The sequence below is a fragment of the Chiroxiphia lanceolata genome, chromosome 16 (genome assembly GCF_009829145.1).
Source record: "Chiroxiphia lanceolata isolate bChiLan1 chromosome 16, bChiLan1.pri, whole genome shotgun sequence".
Lineage (NCBI taxonomy): Eukaryota > Metazoa > Chordata > Aves > Passeriformes > Pipridae > Chiroxiphia > Chiroxiphia lanceolata.
In genome coordinates this window covers 15,521,539-15,541,344 of record NC_045652.1, presented here as the reverse complement: position 1 = coordinate 15,541,344, position 19,806 = coordinate 15,521,539, and the positions used below count along the sequence as shown (strand labels likewise).

General features: G+C 55.2%; 1 protein-coding gene across 1 annotated transcript; it reads right to left on the bottom strand.

Moving 5' to 3' along the window:
• Position 1: 1 nt before the first annotated feature.
• SYNGR3 (synaptogyrin 3) lies at positions 2-19,675 on the bottom strand. Its single transcript, XM_032703845.1, has 4 exons — positions 19,528-19,675; positions 10,145-10,385; positions 6,567-6,709; positions 2-4,657 (listed from the first exon to the last, which is right to left on the bottom strand). The coding sequence occupies exons 1-4, from the start codon at positions 19,624-19,626 to the stop codon at positions 4,448-4,450; spliced, it is 693 nt and encodes a 230-aa protein (XP_032559736.1). The 5' UTR covers positions 19,627-19,675; the 3' UTR covers positions 2-4,447.
• Between the last annotated feature and the right edge of the window lie 131 nt (positions 19,676-19,806).

The window sequence follows — 19,806 nt, the reverse complement described above, 5'->3', positions numbered from 1 at the left end:
ATTTTTAACTCTTTATTGAAAATAAGTTGCAGTTGGTTACACGGACACCGAAAATACAGAATCACAGATTGTTCTCTCAAAAGATATTTTTATATATATAATATATACAAAATTGTAAACATTTTAAACTTATTTCCATACACAGTCCACTTTATACTACACTGCACAGAGGTTAAGTGACAACTGCAACTCCTGGAAGCGTCTGCTCGGACAGAGGTATCTGCAAAGAAACTGAACTTCCCAAACCACAGTTGGGATCTGTTGGAGATTAAAACTCTTAAAGGATCTGAGGTTTAAATGTGTATTGCAACAAAATCCAGGCAGCTGAACTTGGGTTTCAAGTCGAGACAGTGAAGGCTGTTTCTGAGCCTCACTGGGGTGGGAGAGGCTCTTGTGACACACAGAGGGTCAAAATGTAGCTGAGAATGGGACAAGGGGGGACCAGAGCGGGACCAGAGCCACCTGCTTGGGGACAGCACGGGCTGAGAGGAGTCTATGAATATGTACAGCAGCTTTCACTGAGAGAAATGGCCTTTCCACAAAATAATGATGGGATTTGCTATGGAATAGACGGTGAGCAGGGTTAGTGGGAGCTCAGAGCAGCTCAGGAGCAGCACTGTGCCATTCTGAGGGGCTGGTGATGGGCAGGGGAGGGTACAGAGTACCCTGTAAGGAACTGATGGACAGCAGAAAAGAAATGCTGGGGGTGTCACTTGCTGTTGTGGCAGGAACTGATGGGAAACTCATCCCACAGTGTCCAGGCACAGCTGGTTGGTGAGGCATAAAGGGAGGGATCTGCTCTTGGGGTCTACTCCAGCCCCCTGAGACACAGAAGCAGGTAATGGGGGGGATATTTTTACTAAATATCACTTAAGCAAAGCTTCCACCTTGATAGGAGCAGCTTAAAATGTTAACAGAAACTCCAATTCTTTCAAATCTTTTAATATGCTTTAAATAAATTGCAAACCCCACGACGTGGTTACCCCAGTGCTGGGAAACACCCGCGTTGTCCTGGCAGAGCCTCCTGGAGCAAGGGGTCGGGCAGAAACCAGCATGGGATTGCTGGAATTCTGCTCTTTACACCCAAATTCAGTGCTAACAGAAGGTTTTGGGCTGAGCTGAGCACAGCAGAGTCCTGCCCTCTGCGAGCTTGAGGTGCTGGGGGGTCCCGAGCTCTGAGAACAGAGGGTCATAAATGGCTTGTGAGGATGGCACAGCCCTGGCATGCTCAGGACAGTCCTGGCGTGGTTTTGGGACAGCCTTGGCATGCTCAGGACAGTCCTGGCACGTTTTTAGGATGTGGTCTGGGTAGTTATGAGGGAACAAGTGTACCACATCAAATGGGCTGGGAGAAAAAACTGGGGAGAAAGAAGATGGAAATGGATGTTACAAATACCTGACCCCCCAATACAGCAGTTCCTGCTCCCATGGCTCCAGTTCTCTAACCATGGGCCCTTTGGGCTGTATTTATTCCAGCCCCACCTGTACACTCTGGTCTGCCCAAGGGGTCATGGACACACTGAGGTGTGGCAGCACCTCGGGCACTGCAGGGTGACACCGAGCAGCTTGTGGGGACACTGGGGGGGCTCATAGAGGATTCCAGGCAGGATTCCAGGCACAGGGTGTCAGTGGCCAGGCTGTGGGGTTGTCTCACCCTGCCTCTGAGCATGTTTGGATTCAGCTGGGTGGAGGCTGCTGTGGGGCTGGGGAGCTGCACGTGGGGCCTTTGGCAACAGCCCCCCCGCCAACCCAAAACCAGGGGTGTTTGAGTCAGGCTGAGGTGGGTCAATGCTCCTTTCAAGGCCGGTGTATCCTGGCTGCTATGGAGCCACCTGACTTTTGGGTTGTCCCCTCCTGCCTCAGCGTGGCCACATCCTACAGAAACCCATCACTGTTCCCTGGGAAAACACCCCAGCTGTGGGTGTCCTGCCCATCTGAGCTGCCCATCCCAGTGCCACCCCAGCAGGGACAGGCTCCCCTCCCTGACAGGGACTGGCATTTTGGGTGCAGAGGGATCAGGGTTAACCTCCCCTGAGGTGCCTCTTGATGTGGCTGGACACGTTATTCCCCGCTCTGGTTTAATCAAGGAACAATCTGTCCTGCCTTCCTGCTGCCAGGAAGCCTCTCGGGTGCCCAAGCCCTTCCTCCTCCTCCTCCTCCTCTTCTGCCCAGCAGAGCAGCCAAGTGCTGCCTGCAAGGTGAAGGTAACACTGATTTTAGGAGCTGGAACAAGCTGCTGACCTCGGGAAGAACCAGGTGCCTCAGCTGGGGGCTGGAGCTGTGCCGGCGGCATTCCCATGTCATTCCCTGACTCCCGAGGTCAGTCCTGGCACCGAGCGTGGTGGGATGTGCGTGTGGGGCAAAGAAAGGCAATGCAGGCCTCGGGGGGGACATTCAGAGCGTGTAATATTCAGCACGGGGGGTACAGGGGGCAGGACACGTCCCGCAGGCAGACACAGCTTTAGCTCTTCACGGATACAAGGAAACTCTGGAACAGTTATATTATAGTTAGAAAAAATACACTGTACCGAACGAACATTATCTCACATACAATCAATTTAAACATTTAAATTGATTATAATTTTGCTAAAATATTAACACGAGTACTGGTTGTGCTGCTAAAGTTTCAGTGTTCCCTCTAAGGAAAATATTGCTACAGTTCTACCGGACCCTGTATTAAAATCCTTGGGGTTTTTTCCTTTCCCAGCAAGACTGGCTCCACAAAACCACAAAGATCCTGGAATTCATTTAGCCTACCCTGGGGTTTGGGTGTCCCTGGTCAGGCAGCTGTGAGGAGCTCAGCACTGGCACAGCCAGGGAATGCTCATGGAACCCGGCCTGGATGGAGGGAGGCAGGGAATGCACTTTGTCACGGCTCGGGAGGATTTGCTGCTGATTACTTGGTTTAAATGCCATTCAGCAGCAGGAATGAGCTGTGGTGGTGGTGACCAGGACCTGCTCCAAGGGGAGGGGCAGGCTCTGACTGTTGCTCCTCACGAGGGCGAAGGCAGCAGCGGCTTTGCCAGAGGGAACTGGCAAGGCAAGACCCCGGAGTGCCGGAGAGCCGGGAGAGTCGGGGGTCTCCAAGGATGGAGCTGCCACCAAGGGGGTCAAGAATTCAAGTTTCAGCTCCTCTGCTCAGTCCTCAGTGACACATGGCCTGGATCAGCTGCTGCACAGGCAGGGAAAGTCATCAGGAAAAGCCAGCAGGGAAAGCCAGCAGGGAAAGCTGGAAGGGAAAGCCGGCAGGTGGCTGACAAGGACCCACTGGATTTTACACATTTTGTTTTTACAAGGCAGGAGTTTCGCAGCTGAAACTCCAAACTGAGGCTCTTTCCTGGGTGCTTTTCACTGACTCTCTCCCCCCACCATTTCCAAACACGTGAGCCCACTCGGGAGGGACTTGAGTGGCCTGTGAAGCCTTTCCAGTTCCCTGCCTGAATTCCTCATTTCTGGAGACTGCAGGGTGACACACATGTCCCCACCTGGGGTTCTGCTGCAGCTGACAGATGGTGGCTGCTCCCAGTATGAAAACACAAGTCCAGTATTGCTCCTAATGGCCTTGGACTTTGCATCTGAGCCCTCCATCCCTGGTGCCAGGGCTGAGTGGGAGGACGTGGCAGCGCTGCCAACCAGAAACTTCCCAACTCCCTGGTGAACAAACAGAACCACAACGTGCCATATCCTGCTGATCACAGGCTATTCCCAGTTAGCAGCCAGCTACTGCTGAACTGGTTTCCAGTTTCAAACAGTAATTTTTACACCCTTGACCAGAACCCATTGAAGCACAGAATTAACCTGGATATTGACCCTGACCCCAACCCACTGTGACCCCCCCCCCGTGCCTCTAAGCCAAGTTTGAAACACCTGTTTGGATATTTGTTTTGTACAGTAAATATATACAAAGAAAAGTAACACAGACACCACTTAACTTCTTTGTGAATTTGGCACTTTCCATGGAACATGGACTGGAAAGCTCCTCAGCAGGAGCCCAACCCTCCCCACCACCCACCCACCCTCGACGGATTCTGTGTTAGCTCTGGAAGAACGAGAGAAATAACTCCTCAGAACGAGAGAAATAACTCCTCAGAACGAGAGAAATAACTCCTCAGCTACTGTTTTCTAAGAGGAAAAGGTGTCCTGGGCTTTCCCAGCAGAGCCAGCACCCGGCACCAAGGCTTAGAGAGGGCATTTATTCATCTTCCCCACGTGTAGGTAATGTGGTAACAACCTTCCTTCCTTCTGGCTTAGAGGGAACACTGCTTTTAGAAACCCTGGGACAGGTAAGACAAGAACCAATACCACTGTACAGAATTCACTGCACAACGAGCTAATAAAGGGACCCAGCACTGACTGGCCACGGCAAGGAAATGGGACTGAATACATTTGGGATCGGCCGGATCCGGTGCTGCACCGTGGGACGCGGCCCCGGGGACACCCCGGGCCCTCAGTACGCTGGCACTTGGTAACCTTTGGGGTTGGCCTCTAAGGTCTCGGTGAAGGGGGGGCTCTGGTAGGTCTCCGTGCTCTCGGTGCCGCTGCCCACGGGGTACCCGGGGTACGGCGCGCTCGGGTCGGCGGGGAACTGGTCGGTGGCAAAGAGCGACATGTCCGTGCCCAGGCGGTACCTCTGCAGGGCCCTCACTGCCAGCACCACCTGCGGGAGGAGCAGGAGGTCAGGGGGGGCAACCTGCATGGCCCCAGCATCCCACAACCCCCCCAGGACCCTGCATGGCCCCAGGACCCCGTGACTCCTCAGGACCTCATGTCCTCCCAGGACCGTGCACTCCCCCAGGACCCCACTTCCCTCCAGGATTCCACAGTCCCCTCAGGATCTCACATTCCCCCAGGATCCCACAGTGCCCTCAGGATCTCGCATTCCCCCATGATCCTGTGTCCCTTTAGGACCCTGCCCTCAGGGTCGCCCAGGACCCCGAGTTCCCCCAGGACCCTGAGTTCCCCCACAACCCCGAGTTCCCCCAGGACCCCGAGTTCCCCCACAACCCCGAGTTCCCCTAGGACCCCGAGTTCCCCCAGGACCCCAAGTTCCCCCAGGACCCCGAGTTCCCCCAGGACCCCACGTCCCCAGCACCGAGCACGTGGCAGCATCCCAGGAAGCTGCTGCCCCGCTCTGTTAAAACCATGAGCTAATCCAACCCAAAGCCCACCCTGTAACACTGAAGAGGCCATTTCTGTGTGACAGGTTGACCCCAAAGCTGTGTCGGGGGTGGGGGTTGCAGCCTGGGCTCGAGACCCCTGGCTGTGCAGAGTTGGCACTGCTGGCACCAATGAACCCCTGTGCTGTGGGGAGGGAAAACTGATGAGTGCCAGGACAGGAAAATAGGTCAGTTCTGCCAAGACTCCTTCACCCTCTTCCAGGTTGCCAGAATTGAGGTCACAAAGGGTGGGAAATGTGGGCGTCAGAGCCACGAGTGCTCGCTCTGATTTCAGGAGGTTTCATTAACAATTTCCATTAGTTTATACATGACAGGGTCAGGAGGGGAAAAAAAAAATGCCTGTAGACACCAAGAATGGCTTCCCAACCATCCTGGCCATCCTCTGGGATGGTAACAGGGGAGTGGTGTCCCCGCTGCCCACCTGGGGTGGGAGCAGATGCTGAGGGGATGAGGGACATCCCTCCGCCTTGGGGGCTGCACTCAACGGGCACTCAGGCAACACAGGGATGGAGAAGAGCTGTGGGGAGCTGGGATTAAAAGAGATTTATTTGGATAATCATAAATCAGAGAGCAGTTGAATTGGTGAGGAACTGGAGCCAGGCTGCTGCTGGAAAACCTCAGGCTGGCTTTTGCCCCAATTCCCTTAAGGTAATATGGAATTAGGGCACATCCTGGGGCTCTCTGCCCAGGAAAAACTGGAGGAGTGGAGGTGACATGGAGCTGTCCTGGCTCCTCCACACACAGCCTGTGGAGTAGGAGCCCCCTGAGTGGCACAGGCCCCCAGGACATGTGGGGTCCAGCAGCTGTAGGAAAGGGGCTCTGGGAGACGTTCCCCTGCCCCTGTGGGCCCTGGGGATGCACAAAGCCAAAAATAGGGAGCACAGTGGGTTTCTACAAGCCCCTGCCTCTGGGTGGACAGCAGAGGGGCCAGCCTGGCTTGTCCCAGGGAGCTGATGAGCCTGAGAGCTCCCAAAATCCCCCTGCCATCCCATGAAACCAGCTCAGAGCAGTGACCTGCTCCTGGGGACTCGTTTGCTCCCAGCTGAGCCGCCCCTGGGGCTCTAACGAGGCCCCGAAATCAGGGCGGCTCATGGCTGGTGACACGTTCTCAACGGGAACACAACTTCCCAGGTGCAGGAGAAGGGGAAGCCTGGAATTCCCCGGTGAGAGGGGACTGAGCTGACGCTTCCTGGGTAAGAAACCACCAGCTTCTTCTGTGGAGGGCCCACAGTTCCCTCAGTGCAGCCCCTCAGTGCCCACCAGGATTCACTTCTCCAAACCCTCCCCAGATTCCTCCTCCAGCCCAGTGCTGGGCTCCGAGGAGGTTTTGTGTCTGCCCTGAGGAGGTTTTGTGTCTGCCCTGCCCAGCTCAGCTCGGGCTGCACTCACCCAGATGATGATGGAGAAGAAGGAGAAGGTGATCGCTGCCCGCGCGGCGTCGGCCCCCTGCGCAAAGCCCCTGGTCAGCGTCGTCCGCTGCCACTGGTTGGCCAGGAAGCAGAAGGCCACAAACCACAGGAAGGCCAGGAAACCTGGAAGAGAACAGAGCTGGTCAGTGCTGTCACCTCCTCTCCTGCAAGGACCCCGCCTGCTGCTGCAAAGGGTACATTTAATGGGATATTGGGAAGAAATCCCTCCCTGTGAGGGTGGGGAGACCCTGGCACAGGTTGCCCAGAGAAGCTGTGGCTGCCCCATCCCTGCAAGTGTCCCAGGCCAGGTTGGAAGGGGCTTGGAGCAACCTGGGATAGTGGGAGGTGTCCCTGTCCATGGCAGGGTGTGGAACTGGATGAGCTTTAAGGTCTCTTTTAACCCAAACCATTCCATAATCCTGTGATCTGTGACACACGTGACAGCTCTGCTCCTCCCTGCAGAGAATCCCTCTGGGGCTGTGGAACTGAGCAAAAATACTCTGGTGATTATTCCTTACTGGAACCAAAGCTGGCTGAGCAAGATATGGCTGCAGCTCCCCTAATTCAATCACCAGCCAACAGCTCTGCCAGATGCCAAGGAGCTCAGCAAACGGTCAAGAAATAAGCCAAGAGCCCACAGCCTAAGAAGCAGGGATGCTTTCCAGAGCCGGGAGGAGGAGCTGCATAACCTGGAGCCTCCCATGATGCTGTTTTAAGGGTCTCCAGCTTTCCTGAGGTCCCCCCACTCTCCAATTTGGATGTCAGTGCATGTGTGGATGCCGGGGATTCTGATCTGATGCTATTCCTGGTGCTGATTCCACCCAGCACCTTCCCAAGGATCATCAGCACATCAATATGAGCAGCCACACTGCCAGTCCCCTGGGGCTGCTGGCTGTCTGACTGCAGGGAGAGGAAGAACCTTCCTTTATTCCCCTTTATTTCCCTTTATTCCCTTTTATCTTGCCAGTTGTCCCTAAGTAAGATATAAAATGCACGTGAGCATCCCCACCCAGTGCTGGAGTCACAGGGCCCACTGCCTTTAACTCACAGTTTGCTCCTAATTGCAGTTTAAGAAGCCACATTCTTTGTCTCTTTCTCCTGCACAGCTGGGCCTGGGGCTTCTCAACCATCCACACATTCATCAGCCTGGCCAGGAAACTGCCCTCACAGCAAGGATCAGCCAGGCTTTCCCTTTCCAAAGTACAGACATTTCACCAGAAATGTCCTGGCACCAAACTACCAAAGCTCTGCCTCTGCACTTTCACTTCCCCTTAGGATGATGGCTTGTTGTCAGTGACCTCTGGGATTTATTCCTTAAAGGTCCTCAGGGTCAGAGATGTTTTCTGTTCCCCAGCTCTGTTACAACAGGGCTTTACCAGCAGCTGTTCCCTGCTATGGGAAGCAGATCCAACCCCTAAATTTGGACACAAGGAGATGCACACCCCAGAGATGGTGCTGGCTGGTGTGAGATGAGTCTGGGTCCCCAGTGCCATCACAGCCCATCTGTCCCTGGTGTCACCCGAGGGCTTTCAGGAGTTACACTGACATCATGCACGTTCCGGGCCGTGCACCGGCTGTGCCGGGTACTGCAGCTGCCAAATTCCTCCGCAGCACCGAGGTGTGGGAGACCCGACCCTCCTCATCCTGAAACCACCAGCCAGCGTCGTGTCCCTGGGATTGCTTCTCCTGCCACCCGTGTGGACTTCCCAGAGGTTTGGTGATGCAGAGACGAGCCTTTCCCCTCCACATCAGCTCTGCCTGCAGCCCTGAGAGGAGGAGGATTCCCTGCAGTGCCACGGGAAGGTAGGAATTGCTGCCGATGGAGGAGATGGGGTCAGGCATGGAGAGTATCTCCAGAAACACAAGCCAGCCGTGGTTCAAAGTTTGGAGGACTGACACAGATTTTAAAACCCCCCAAGGAGGGTTGAGCTGGCAGCGACGTGGCGAGGCTGCATGTGCCAGTCCCAGCTCCAGCTGCTCCAGCAGCAGCTCCACAACCTCCAGCACACAGGGGGAAATGGAAAATGCCAGGAGGCACCACAAAAGTCAGGAGATAATTATCATTTTAGGATCTGCAGACAACAGAGTGCAAACACCAGGAAAGACGTGTTACTACCCTACTCCCAGCCCGGTCCCAAGCAAACCCCTGTCTACAGGAGCTGCTGGAAGAGCAGCTGGAAGAGAAAGTTGCAAATGCTGTTTGCAGTGTGGTGGCCCTGCCTGAACCCCTGTCTGTGTTCCAGTACTACCACCCAGTTACTTCTCAGGTGCATTTTAGGAAGAAATTCTTCCCTGTGGGGTTGGTGAGGCCCTGGCACAGGTTGCCCAGAGAAGCTGTGGCTGCCCCTGGATCCCTGGAAGTGTCCAAGGCCAGGTTGGATGGGGCTTGGAGCAACCTGGGCTAGTAGAAGGTGTCCCTGCCCATGGCAGGGAGGTGGGACTGGATGGGCTTTAAGATCCCTTCCAACCCAAACCATTCCAGGCTTCCATGATACTCTCATTCCCTCAGCCAGTGGATGCATGACAAGGACCAAGGAGAAATGAGGCAGAGATGGAGAGCAGTGCCAGTTCCCACATCCCTGGCAGGGAGCAAAGGGCTGCCAGGAGGTGGAAGGTAGGGAGGGAGGATTGTAGCCTCGCTCTGCCACACGCAGCAGCAGCCAGGAGATGGATGTGATGTTCCCCTTCTGCTTGAATCCAAGGGTTTCAGGCACGGAGCCCCACGGAAGGGGCTGTAAATATTCCCTAACAAGGGCTGGACACCGGTGCTCCAGCTCCACAGAAATGAGCTTTCCAGCAAGGAGAGAACACCCTCAGTGACAGGCCAGCACAGGGAGGTGATGATGGATGTTCTCATCTGGGACAGAGAGCCACCAGCAACGCCTGTGCTGGATAAATCACCTTCAGACTTTGCTGACACGAGAGCCTGGGAATGGGGAACATCAGCTGCCAGCAGAGCCAGGCAGCTCCCGCAGCAGCCGAGCAGAGGATGTTCTCTCCCAGCTCAAGGTATCCTGCCTGCTCCTGTTTGCACAGATCAGCCTCAGGTCCAGGGGCTCCAGAGGGCACAGAAGATCCGTGCCAGCCCTGGGGGTCCCAGCCCCCCTGCCCACAGCGAGAGGGGCCAGAGGGGTGCAGAAACTGCTTCTGCTCCGCTCCAAACACATGCACAGAGTGAAACCAGACTCAGCACGACTGATGAAACCACCTTTTCATGAGCCAGAAGTTGATGTGGGAGGGTAAAACACCCCATTTGGTCTCTGACATGTGACCACCAAGCCTCACTTCTCTGTGTGGCCTCACCAAAGCCAGCTCAGCAAACGTCTCCAGCTGCAGCAGTGGCACAGACAAGTGGGGCTGCCCCCAAGCCACCACATGCAGCTTCCCCACCCATGGCTGGGTGGGACAATGCCCCTGCCACCCCCGTTCTCCCTGAACGAGGCACTCAAGTCGTGTCAGCCCGTGGGGGGGAGAGGGGAGGACTCTGGAGTGGAGCTGCAGGGCCCAGCTCCGACTCCGTGGAGCCAGAGCCGCCCCTCCCTCGGCCCGCAGAGGTACCTGAGAAGCCGAGGTCCAGCAGCACGGCCCGTTTGCGGTCCTTGACGCTGCTGATCTGCTGGAAGTACAGGTCCACGATGAAGAAGAAGATGCAGCCGAAGAAGGCGATGATGCCGACGGCGATGCCGTAGCTGCAGGCGCTCTCATTCTCGTTGAAGATGCAGAGCAGCTCGGGGTTCTGGCTGTCCTTGTTCACGTAGCACTCGTTCACAATGGAGCCAAACACCACGATGGAGAAGATCTGCAGAAGGAAGGAGGAAACACAGCTTGCTGCTGTTTACATTTACCTCCCTTTTCCAACAGCAACATAACTGGATTCAATCCTGTCCTTGACTCCATGGCAACATGGCATTTGTGAGACACATCCTGACTCCCGTCTGGTTGGTGGCTCCAGCCAGAGGGCTGGTGGATGGTACTTGGTGGTCCTCCCCTGCGAGCCTGCTTGCCTTTCAGTGCCCTGCTTTGCAGAGTATTTTAAGGATGTTTCCTCCAGACAGCCTGAGGAGGGTAAAAATAAACAGACAGGGCAGGTCTCTGCACAGTCCTTGTGCTCATGCTGCTCTCCATCATCAGGCTGTTCTGGATAAACTCCCTGTGTCCCTGTGGAGCCAGGAGGAATGAAGTGCCAGAGGATAACTGAGCTGCTGAAGGCTGAGCCAGGGAAGGGTTGGATGCCTGGTGGAGGGGGGATGGGAGGTGGGGAGCAGCTCACCTGGGCACAGGGGACAGGCTGCCCTGGGAATGACTGGGCAATTTTCCACCTGGCTTAGCAGGGGCTGGAGGGTGCAGGACCTGCCCCCATTATCCAGTGACCCGGTTTGGGCCCTGAGAGGGAGAGAAGGGCAGGGGGGCTGCTGGTGGCTGGGACAGGAGAGTGTCTCATCCCTGCAGGCAGGGAAGGAGCAGACTGGCAGCAGCAGCCTGCACTAATACCATTCACCACGCTGCAGGCTGAAGTAAATCCCTTATCTCCCAACACCAAAGGCAGGAGCGGAAGCTGCAGGACCAGCTGCATCCCAATCCGCTCTGGATCCCGCTCCCTCAGAGCCTGGGAAGCGCTGCCCCACGTCTGGATCTCGGGCTGTGAGCAGGAGGGGAGGGAGGCACCATCCATCCCACTGTGAGCCTCTGATCTCAGCCCTGGTTGTCTGCATCCCTGCCCACACCCCTGCCTGCACCCCTGCCTGCATCCCTGCCCAGCTCCCAGCTCCCCAGGCGCTGCTGGAGGCCAGGGATGCGGGAGGGGAGATAAGAGGCTGCCAGGGAGCTGCTGGGGACGGACACGGGGTATGATCAGCTCCTGCTGCACCTGCAGGAACAGCACGAGACAGGGATGGGAGACACGGGGGCAGCAGCCCAGGAGCCACAGCTGGTGGCATTCACAGAGTCACCCGTGTCCCAGTGCTGCTGCCCTGCTGTGGGTCACCTCCAGCAGCCCCCAGGGAGCCACATCACAGAGGGGGGAAATGGAGCAAACCACCCCCAAAGACCCAAACACTCTTTAACACAACATCGTGATAGACATTTTCTCCTAAGCATGGGCCAAATGTCTCACCCCGACTTCCCCAAAGGACTTAATTTGTATTTACCTCCTCCAAACTCCTTCCAGTGCTGGGGTGAAGCTGGGCCAGAGCTTCTTCACATGAGAGTACACAGTCTTAGGCTGTGCAAGGGGAGGTTCAGGTTGGACATCAGAAAGGGTGGTCAGGTACTGGAAGGGGCTGCCCAGGGAGGTTTGGAGTCCCCACCCCTGGAGGTGTCCAAGGAAGGCCTGGCCGTGGCACTCAGTGCTCTGGGCTGGGGGACAAGGTGGGGATGGGGACAGGGTGGACTCCATGGGCTGGGAGGGCTTTTCCAACCTCAGTGACTCTGGGATTCTTCTGCCTGAAGCTACTTACAAATGCAAGTGTCCCATTAGCAAACACATCTCTGACCATCTCCACTGAGTCTCCTCCAAACTGGAGGACAAAGAATTGGATCTGCAAGAGTCTGACCTACTAAAATGAGATGGGATTTGTGAGGGACCTGTTTTGGATCTGTAGGGTGTCATGTGAAATAAATGATGAGCAGAAGCAGCAGAGTCTGTGGAGTACATCCCATCTCAGGTGTGCAGGAGCTCCTGCAAGCAGCTACCTCTGGAACAGGGAGGTAATCAGACCTTCCTGCTCTTGGAATTTAACCACGACCTGGGGTCCTGCCCTCCATCCATCCCCAGCTCAGCTCAGCTCAGCTCTGAGCACCAGCCACAAGCTCAGTGGCCACCCAAGTCACTCATTGGCATCTGCACCCTGTTCCTCACCAGTGCCAGCTTAGCTCATCATCACCATCACCATCATCATCATCACCATGCACACAAGGGCACTGGGTGTAAGGAAGAAACAACAACAAACAGCAATAATGATTTTCCCAGTGCTCTGGCAGCAGCTGTAACATCAGCAGTTGTAAAAAATCTGTTCATAAATAATGTAAAATTGTTATTTACCATCAGAAATAGCAACAGCATTAGTAAAACAGGCCCTGGAAGAAATAATGTGATTCTGGAAATCATGAATAATTGAGAACCTCTGATTCACACGATTACTTCTCTGGCAGGGCAGCAAACTTGTACTCAGCTCCTCTGAGAAGAGTTTCACTCCGTTCTCCCAGCAGTAACAACCTTCCCCGTGCCTTTGGGAGCCTGGTGGGAGCCCAGGATTTTGGTGGGTGAGGCAGAGCTCCTGAAAATACAATTGAGGATGTCACAGAGCAGGGGTCTGGTGCCTGCACCAGGTTTGCACACCCGGGGCTGTTGATGGAGGATGCCCAGAAAAGATGTTTTACCACTTATCTTCCAGCTCCAGGGGGCTTTGGGAAGCAAGGCACCTCCTCTTGCTGCCAGACAACCTGAGTGGCTCATCCCATAAGACCCCCACGACCACGTTTTGATGTACATTGGGAATATTTTCATGGGAAATGTTTTGTACATCAAAATCTTGAGTGGTCAAAATAGTAACAAATTGCAAGTGCACATGTTTGATAGATGAGCTCAAAACATCAGCTCTGGCTGAAATACTCCTGTCAAAACATGCCTCTGCCAAAACATGGGTTTTCTCTCCCTTGTCCCGTGTTTGAAATGTTAGTTTTTCTTAAAAAAAACCCCAACTGGTGCTGGTAAAACATTTTAGTGAGAATAGATTTGGTGTTGTCATTCTAAGTATAGACGAAAAAATGCCCTTTTTTTTTTTTCTGAGAAAATGTGGGTAGATGGGGGAAAATAAACCCCGTGTTTTTTAAAGTTCATGCAAAACAAGTGCCATTTTCTAATCACCTCTACAAATCACAGCAGCCCAAACCCCCCCAACCAGAGACTTGAAAGTAAAAATACAAGGTCAGATTTTGCACTGAGTGAGATTTCATAGGCCTGAGAGATATCTCACAGGATTTGCCAAGGAGCCTTCACAGGACACTCCATTCTCCAGCTGAACAACCCAACACAACCAGCAGTAAATCTTGCTCTTGATGGATGAACCAGTGCAAGATATGGGTAAGAAAAATAAATTTTCTCCAGCCACTCCAGTATGGAATTGCATCCTCCATGCCAAAGTTTCCCCAGGAATGTGCTGGGGCTCCTGGTGGGGGGTTCCTGGTGTGGGGCTCCTCAGCCCTGAGCGATGGGAGCCCCGGCTCCGGCAGCTCCAGCAGCACAGACCACCATGGGGAGGGTGGGGAGGAGGAAAGCTCCCTTCTCCCAGCCTGTCCATTCAGGGTTGCACTTCAGGCACACAGAGGAGCTCCAGTGCCCCAGACACATCCTGGGAGGGAGCACAAGGCTGGTCAGGAGGTGTGGGAAGTGCTCTGACCCACGGGGACACCCGTGTGAGGGCAAAGGGAGCTCGTGCTCCAGCAAACCAGGGAGAAACTGGGACCTCACTCTGCAGTGAAAGCCAGATGCCCAGTTCCCCCAGTTTAAAGTTTGCTTCCAAGCAAGAGAGGAGACCTCTCCAGGCCAGCCAGCATTTCTGGAACACAGGACAACAGGAAAGGTCTTCTTCCCTGTGAGGGTGGGGAGGCCCTGGCACAGGTTGCCCAGAGAAGCTGTGGCTGCCCCATCCCTGGAAGTGTCCAAGGGGAGACTGGATGGGGCTTGGAGCAACCTGGGCTGGTGGAAGGTGTCCCTGCCCGTGACAGGGGGTGGAAAGAGATGAGCTTTAAGGTTCCTTCCAACCCAAACCATTACAGGATTCTGTGATTCTGCAGGACCCAGAGCTGCCATCTCAGGAGCCCAGGGCACTGGGACACCTGTGTGCCCACGATGGAGAGAGACACTTTTTAGGTGTGGATAAAGCTGGAGCCATGTGTCTGCCTTCTCTGCACCGGGTTTTTACCATCTGGAGGCTGGTGGCTGGTCAGGCTGCCTGACTCCCTTCTGGAGTTATACTCTGCAGCTCCCTGTTCCCTCCTGGGGCTTGAACTGGCTGCACCCCAGCACACACACATTTTTCACCCCCCTTGCTTTCAGCCTTCTGCAGCCCAACGCTTAAAACGTGCTCCAGGAGACCTCGTGGTCTGAGCACAGCCAGTGCAAGGAAAATAAAAAGCAAATAACACAAGAGAGCACGAGCTGAAAGCTTCGGCGTGTGAACTGTCAGCCATTTTAAGGTGAGATGTTCCCACTGCTGATGCGCTGTACTGATTTGGGACCTATAAAAAACATCACCAGAAGGTGTGGGGTTGTAGGAGACTGCAAAGCCCTGCTTTGATTACACACGCAAGCAACCATTAAAGTCAGCATCAAGGAAATGCAGCGCATGAAGACAAATAACCCCGAGCTCATTTCCTCTGCTGCGGCTCCTGATCGATGGTGCTGGGCACAAACCACACCAGGGAGTCAGCACCAACCTCTGGGTCACCCCTCACCACTCCAGTGTGGTCACCCCTCACCACTCCAGTGTGGGCACCAGCGAGCCAAATGCCACCCTGCTCAGCCCTCCTCGAGCCTAGCAAGTGAAGGAGGGACCATCAAACGAGAAGGGAAAACAATTAAGGTCAAATTAGCACAGACTAAATCCTGCTTAGCATTGAGTGTTTCCCTAAGCCCTGGATAAGCCCTCATGCCGAGCCACACACATCCCTCGGGCACATTCCCCACTCAGGGACGAGTTGGACCCTTGGCAGAGGACCAGCCTCCCTCAACATCCACCCAGCTCAGACCCAGGGGAAATCAGGGCCCGGGTCCCTCCCCAGTTTATCTTTGCAGTTGTCAGTCACAGGGAAGTTTCCAGCACAGATCTGCATAATTCACTGGAGGGTGTGAAGACTAAAGAACTGCTTTGGGCACTGCCAGATCTCCCATGGGACTACGGCTACAACCACAGAGGGAAGACCTGACGTGGTTCCTGGCACAGAGAGAGGTGGTCTGATGCTGGCTGTAACAGGTTTATGGACGTGTCCACCAGGCTAATCAGCTTGGGAGGATGCATGTTGATGACCACATGACTAATTTTTACTGAATTACTTTTTCTAATGTGGCAAGAGGTGCTGGAACACAGCACCCATTCAAAGTTCCTAATCTAGTACTGCAATCTGAGCACATGGCACACCAGCAGTGCTTGAGACCAGTGATGACAGAAAACGATAAGTTAGAACCATTTTCAGCTCAGATCCAGTGAAACTTCCCCATAATTCCATTACCAAAAATGTTAAACTTAAGTTCTGTCTTCAACCTACTGCCCATGGAAAGAGAGAATTAAGGCAGAAATCTGGTGACCCCGCTGAAAAGTGGGCAAGACCAAAGTCTGAAGCAGTTAAGATCATGGTAATGACTCTCAGAATCACCACGGGTTCCTTAAGTGCCAGAGCAGCCCTGGAGCTCTTCTCTAAGAGCCCCAAGTGCTCAAGAGCCAGCAAACCCCCTCAAGAGCTGCCCAGAGCTTACTCCTTGTATTTCTCGTTGATGTCTCCTGGGGAGTTCTCCCAGCTATGCCAAGCAGCAACTTCCATCTGCATCTGTAGGATGCCTGGAGCGGGCAAGGTCTGCTCCCAAAAGGGAGCTTCCCAGGCTCCAACTCCAAACCTTCACAGGAGCTGTGTGTTGTATCCCAGCAAACCCACACTTCCACCCCACAGCACCTCAAACCAGCCCTCCCACAGCTGCACACACACACTGTGGGTCATGTTGAGCTTCTCATCCACCAACACCCTCAAGTGTTTCTCCTCAGGGCTGCTCCCAATCCATTATCCCAAACAAGCCTGTATTTGGGCTTAGGATTGCCCGAACCCACATGAAAGACCTTGCACTTGGCTGTGTTGGACCTCAACAAGTTCACACAGTCCCACCTCTCCAGCCTATCCCAGTCCCTCTGGATGCTCCATCCCTTCTCTCCAGTGTGTCAACCACACCACACAGCTTGGGGTCATCTGACCAGGTGGTGAACTACAAAATTATTCAACTTTAAGAAACTAGAGGCAGCAGATCAGGTCAGGCAGCTGCCAGTGTTGCAGGAAAGGGTTTTTCAGCTGTGTAGGCACCACACTTCTAGTGCTGCTCTGACTGAAATCATGGGGATTACTGGAAACATTTCTTAGTATATTTTCCAAAACTGCCTTTAAAAGACAAACCTAAATGTACGTCAAGAGAACAATTCCCCTGCAAAGCTGAGTGGCCACTTGAAAGCCTGGCTGGCACGGGCAGTGACAGTGAAAGGAACTCATGACTCTGTGGGCATCCTTCGTGAATATCCAGTCTGTTTTGCTGTGCAAAAAATGTCTCAAAAGGAAACCACAAGAGCGATCACATCTTCATCTGACAAACTGCATCAGACGGAGAGGGAAGAGATGAATGAGGAACTGTTAAATGGTTCTTTCCAGCTTTTGATTTTGCAGCTCAAGCCAGGAGTGGTTTTTTCCCCCTTCAGATACTCAGAATTACTCTTTGAGGGGGAGGTTGTGGTGTGAGGTGGAACCAGGAATCCCCTGTGGCCATCACTGACATTTGGGGCTTTCTGTGTTGAAGTCACCATTCACCTGCCAGTCCCACAGATGTTTGCCAGCACAGGGTCTGAACGCACGGCCTTGAAGCTGCTGCTGGAGTCACAAAGAGGAACTGGACCCTCCTTCGGTGGTGGCTCGTTGGGAAGCCCCAGCAATGGTCACCAGCACTGAGTTGCTCGCTTCAGGCACATGAGACTTGTCCCAAATCCTCGTGGTGGTTCTCCATCACCACCCCACTCAAACCAGCACATCTTGGACAGATCTCTTTTCCCCAAGGAATGTCACAAACACAGCAAGGGTGATGCCTCCAATGTGAGATCCGACTGCCCAGGGTAACCACGTTTACAAGGATGCACCAACAAAGCACAGGAAGGAAAACCGTGTGAAGAAAGCCCACCCCAATACCTAAACTCAGGGCTTTTTGAATAACCATCCAGGGCATGGGCAGCCTGGATCTCCCAGGATGGCAGGCAGGGAAGCCTGGGAAGGGCTGTGTTTGCTTTGTGCATCCGGGAGCAGCACGGTGGGTGTTGGTCCATGCTCCGGCTGCCACCACAGATGTCACCAGGTGCCACGGCACTGCCACGCTCACCCAGGGCAGCAGTTACAAATGAACAGAACTGAAAGGCAGCAGAGACCTCAGCAAAGCCTTTGGCTGCCTCCTCCATCCAAGATCTCCCGCTGGACATGGCTTTTGTCTGGCAAGAGCAGCAGAGCAACCGCTCGGAAGGAGCCCGGACACGCTCCGCTCTACCAAACCTGCAAGAAACAGCAGGTGGGAAGGGAACCCCCACTCACACCTCCCACCCAGCTGCAGTCCCAGCTCTCACTGGAAAAGAGTTTTAAGTCAGAAGTGGCTTAAGGAACAGGTGACTGGGCTGCAACAGCCAAGCAAAAGCCAAACAAGGCTCCCCCAAAGTGGAGCAGCAATGGAGAAGGGTGCCAGACAGATCTACCAGCAAATCTGAGACCTGGGAAAAGAGCTCCAAAGGGCTTTACTGTGGAACTTCCACAGCCAAATCCCCAGCCCACTGAGAAGAGCAGAACCTCCCATTTTGCTTACTGGGCTTTGGAGCTGACTCCCAGTATTGCAAATATAGATGGGACAGCACCACACACATCCCATGTTTGGCCACATCAGTGGTTCCTGCACTTGTTTCGAGTTAAGTTGATGTGTTTCTGCAATTGTAAGCACTTGGCTTTCACCAATTCCCTGTGAACACAGAGCCACAAGACCAGGGACTTTACCACTGAATAAGCCAGCCAGCAAATACAAGACTATTTTCTAAGCTGGGACCCTTATTTTATCTCCATATTCCACATCCTGGTCCTGCTTCCCAGCAGTGTCCAATCCCCGAAGGGATCTCTGGGAGCTCTCTGGATGTGACATGACAGATTTATCTCACACAGGCCCAACTCACCAACAGTGGGTCATATTTATCCAACCATTCCCCAAACCAACACCACTGTCAACAGTTTGCCACTGCACTCAAGGAGGATCCAGGAGCATCCAGGTGGATTCAGACCAAGTTTTCTAGACTGAGGCAATGCCTCTAGGACACAACTGCTGCCAAGTGTCTGAACCCTGCTCAAAATGCCCCGTCCACATCAAGCTGGATGCCCCAGATCCATTCCTGGCCCAGCTCTGCTCACCCACAGCCTCCAGCCAAGCACCAGAGCTGGGCAGACCCTTCCCAGTGGGGGCTTTTGGGAAGGACCTGGCATTCCCGAGGCCATGCATACCTGCAGACCTCAGCAGAAAAGCCAGGCTGGGGAGGCAAATTAGGGGCTGCTCTCAGCCCTGGGCATCCGGGCCCCCGGAGTTCCAGAGCTCAGCTCCCTGTGCTGCCTGTTCGTGGACCACCAAAGCCTTCCCCGAGCGGCTGCACAGCCCATTCCACCGCCTGCTCTCCGCTCCGCGGCAGGAATTCATGGATGGGAAATGGCCAAAGCCCATGCCATCCCTCCAGCAGAACGGGGAGCTGGGCAGGGCTGGCTCCCGGATTTCTGTCACACACGCATGCACGGAGCGTGGAAGGCTGGAAAATGTCCTCTGCCTCCCGCTCCGCACCCCATCCTCCAGCAGCGAACGGGGTACGGGCAGCGGCACATTCCCCCGCCGCTCCCTGCCCCATTCCCGAGGGAATTCCCTGCCGGCTCCCCCGGGAGCCAGCACGGCCCGGGCGCCGGGCACCCCCCGTCGCAGCGACCCCGCACCGGGCACGATGTAACGGGCACGGGCGCGACGCACCCGCCCCGCACCGCGCACCGGCCCTGCACGGGCACCGACCCTGCACGGGCACCGACCCCGCACGGGCACCGCACCCCGCGCGGGCACTGCCCCCGCCCCGCACCGCCCGGGGCACCGGGCGCTGCCCCCGCACCGCCGCGCCGGCCCCGCCGCGCCGCCTTACCCAGGTGGTCACCCGGAGCAGGGTCTGCGGCTGCTTCAGGAAATCCACGGGGTCGATGGCCCCCCCCGCCCGGCCCGCTCCGAAGGACGCTCCTTCCATCTTCCCCCGCCGCCCGCTCCGAGCCGAGCCCCGCGCGCGCGCCCCGCGCCGGCCGCGCGCCTGCCCACCCGCGCCCCCCCCCCCCCCCCGCGCCCCTCCCGCGTGGGCTCGTCCGCAGCGCCGCGTGCGGGCGGCGGGAGGAACCACCCGCCGGCTGAGGGGGGGCGGGGGGGCACCGGC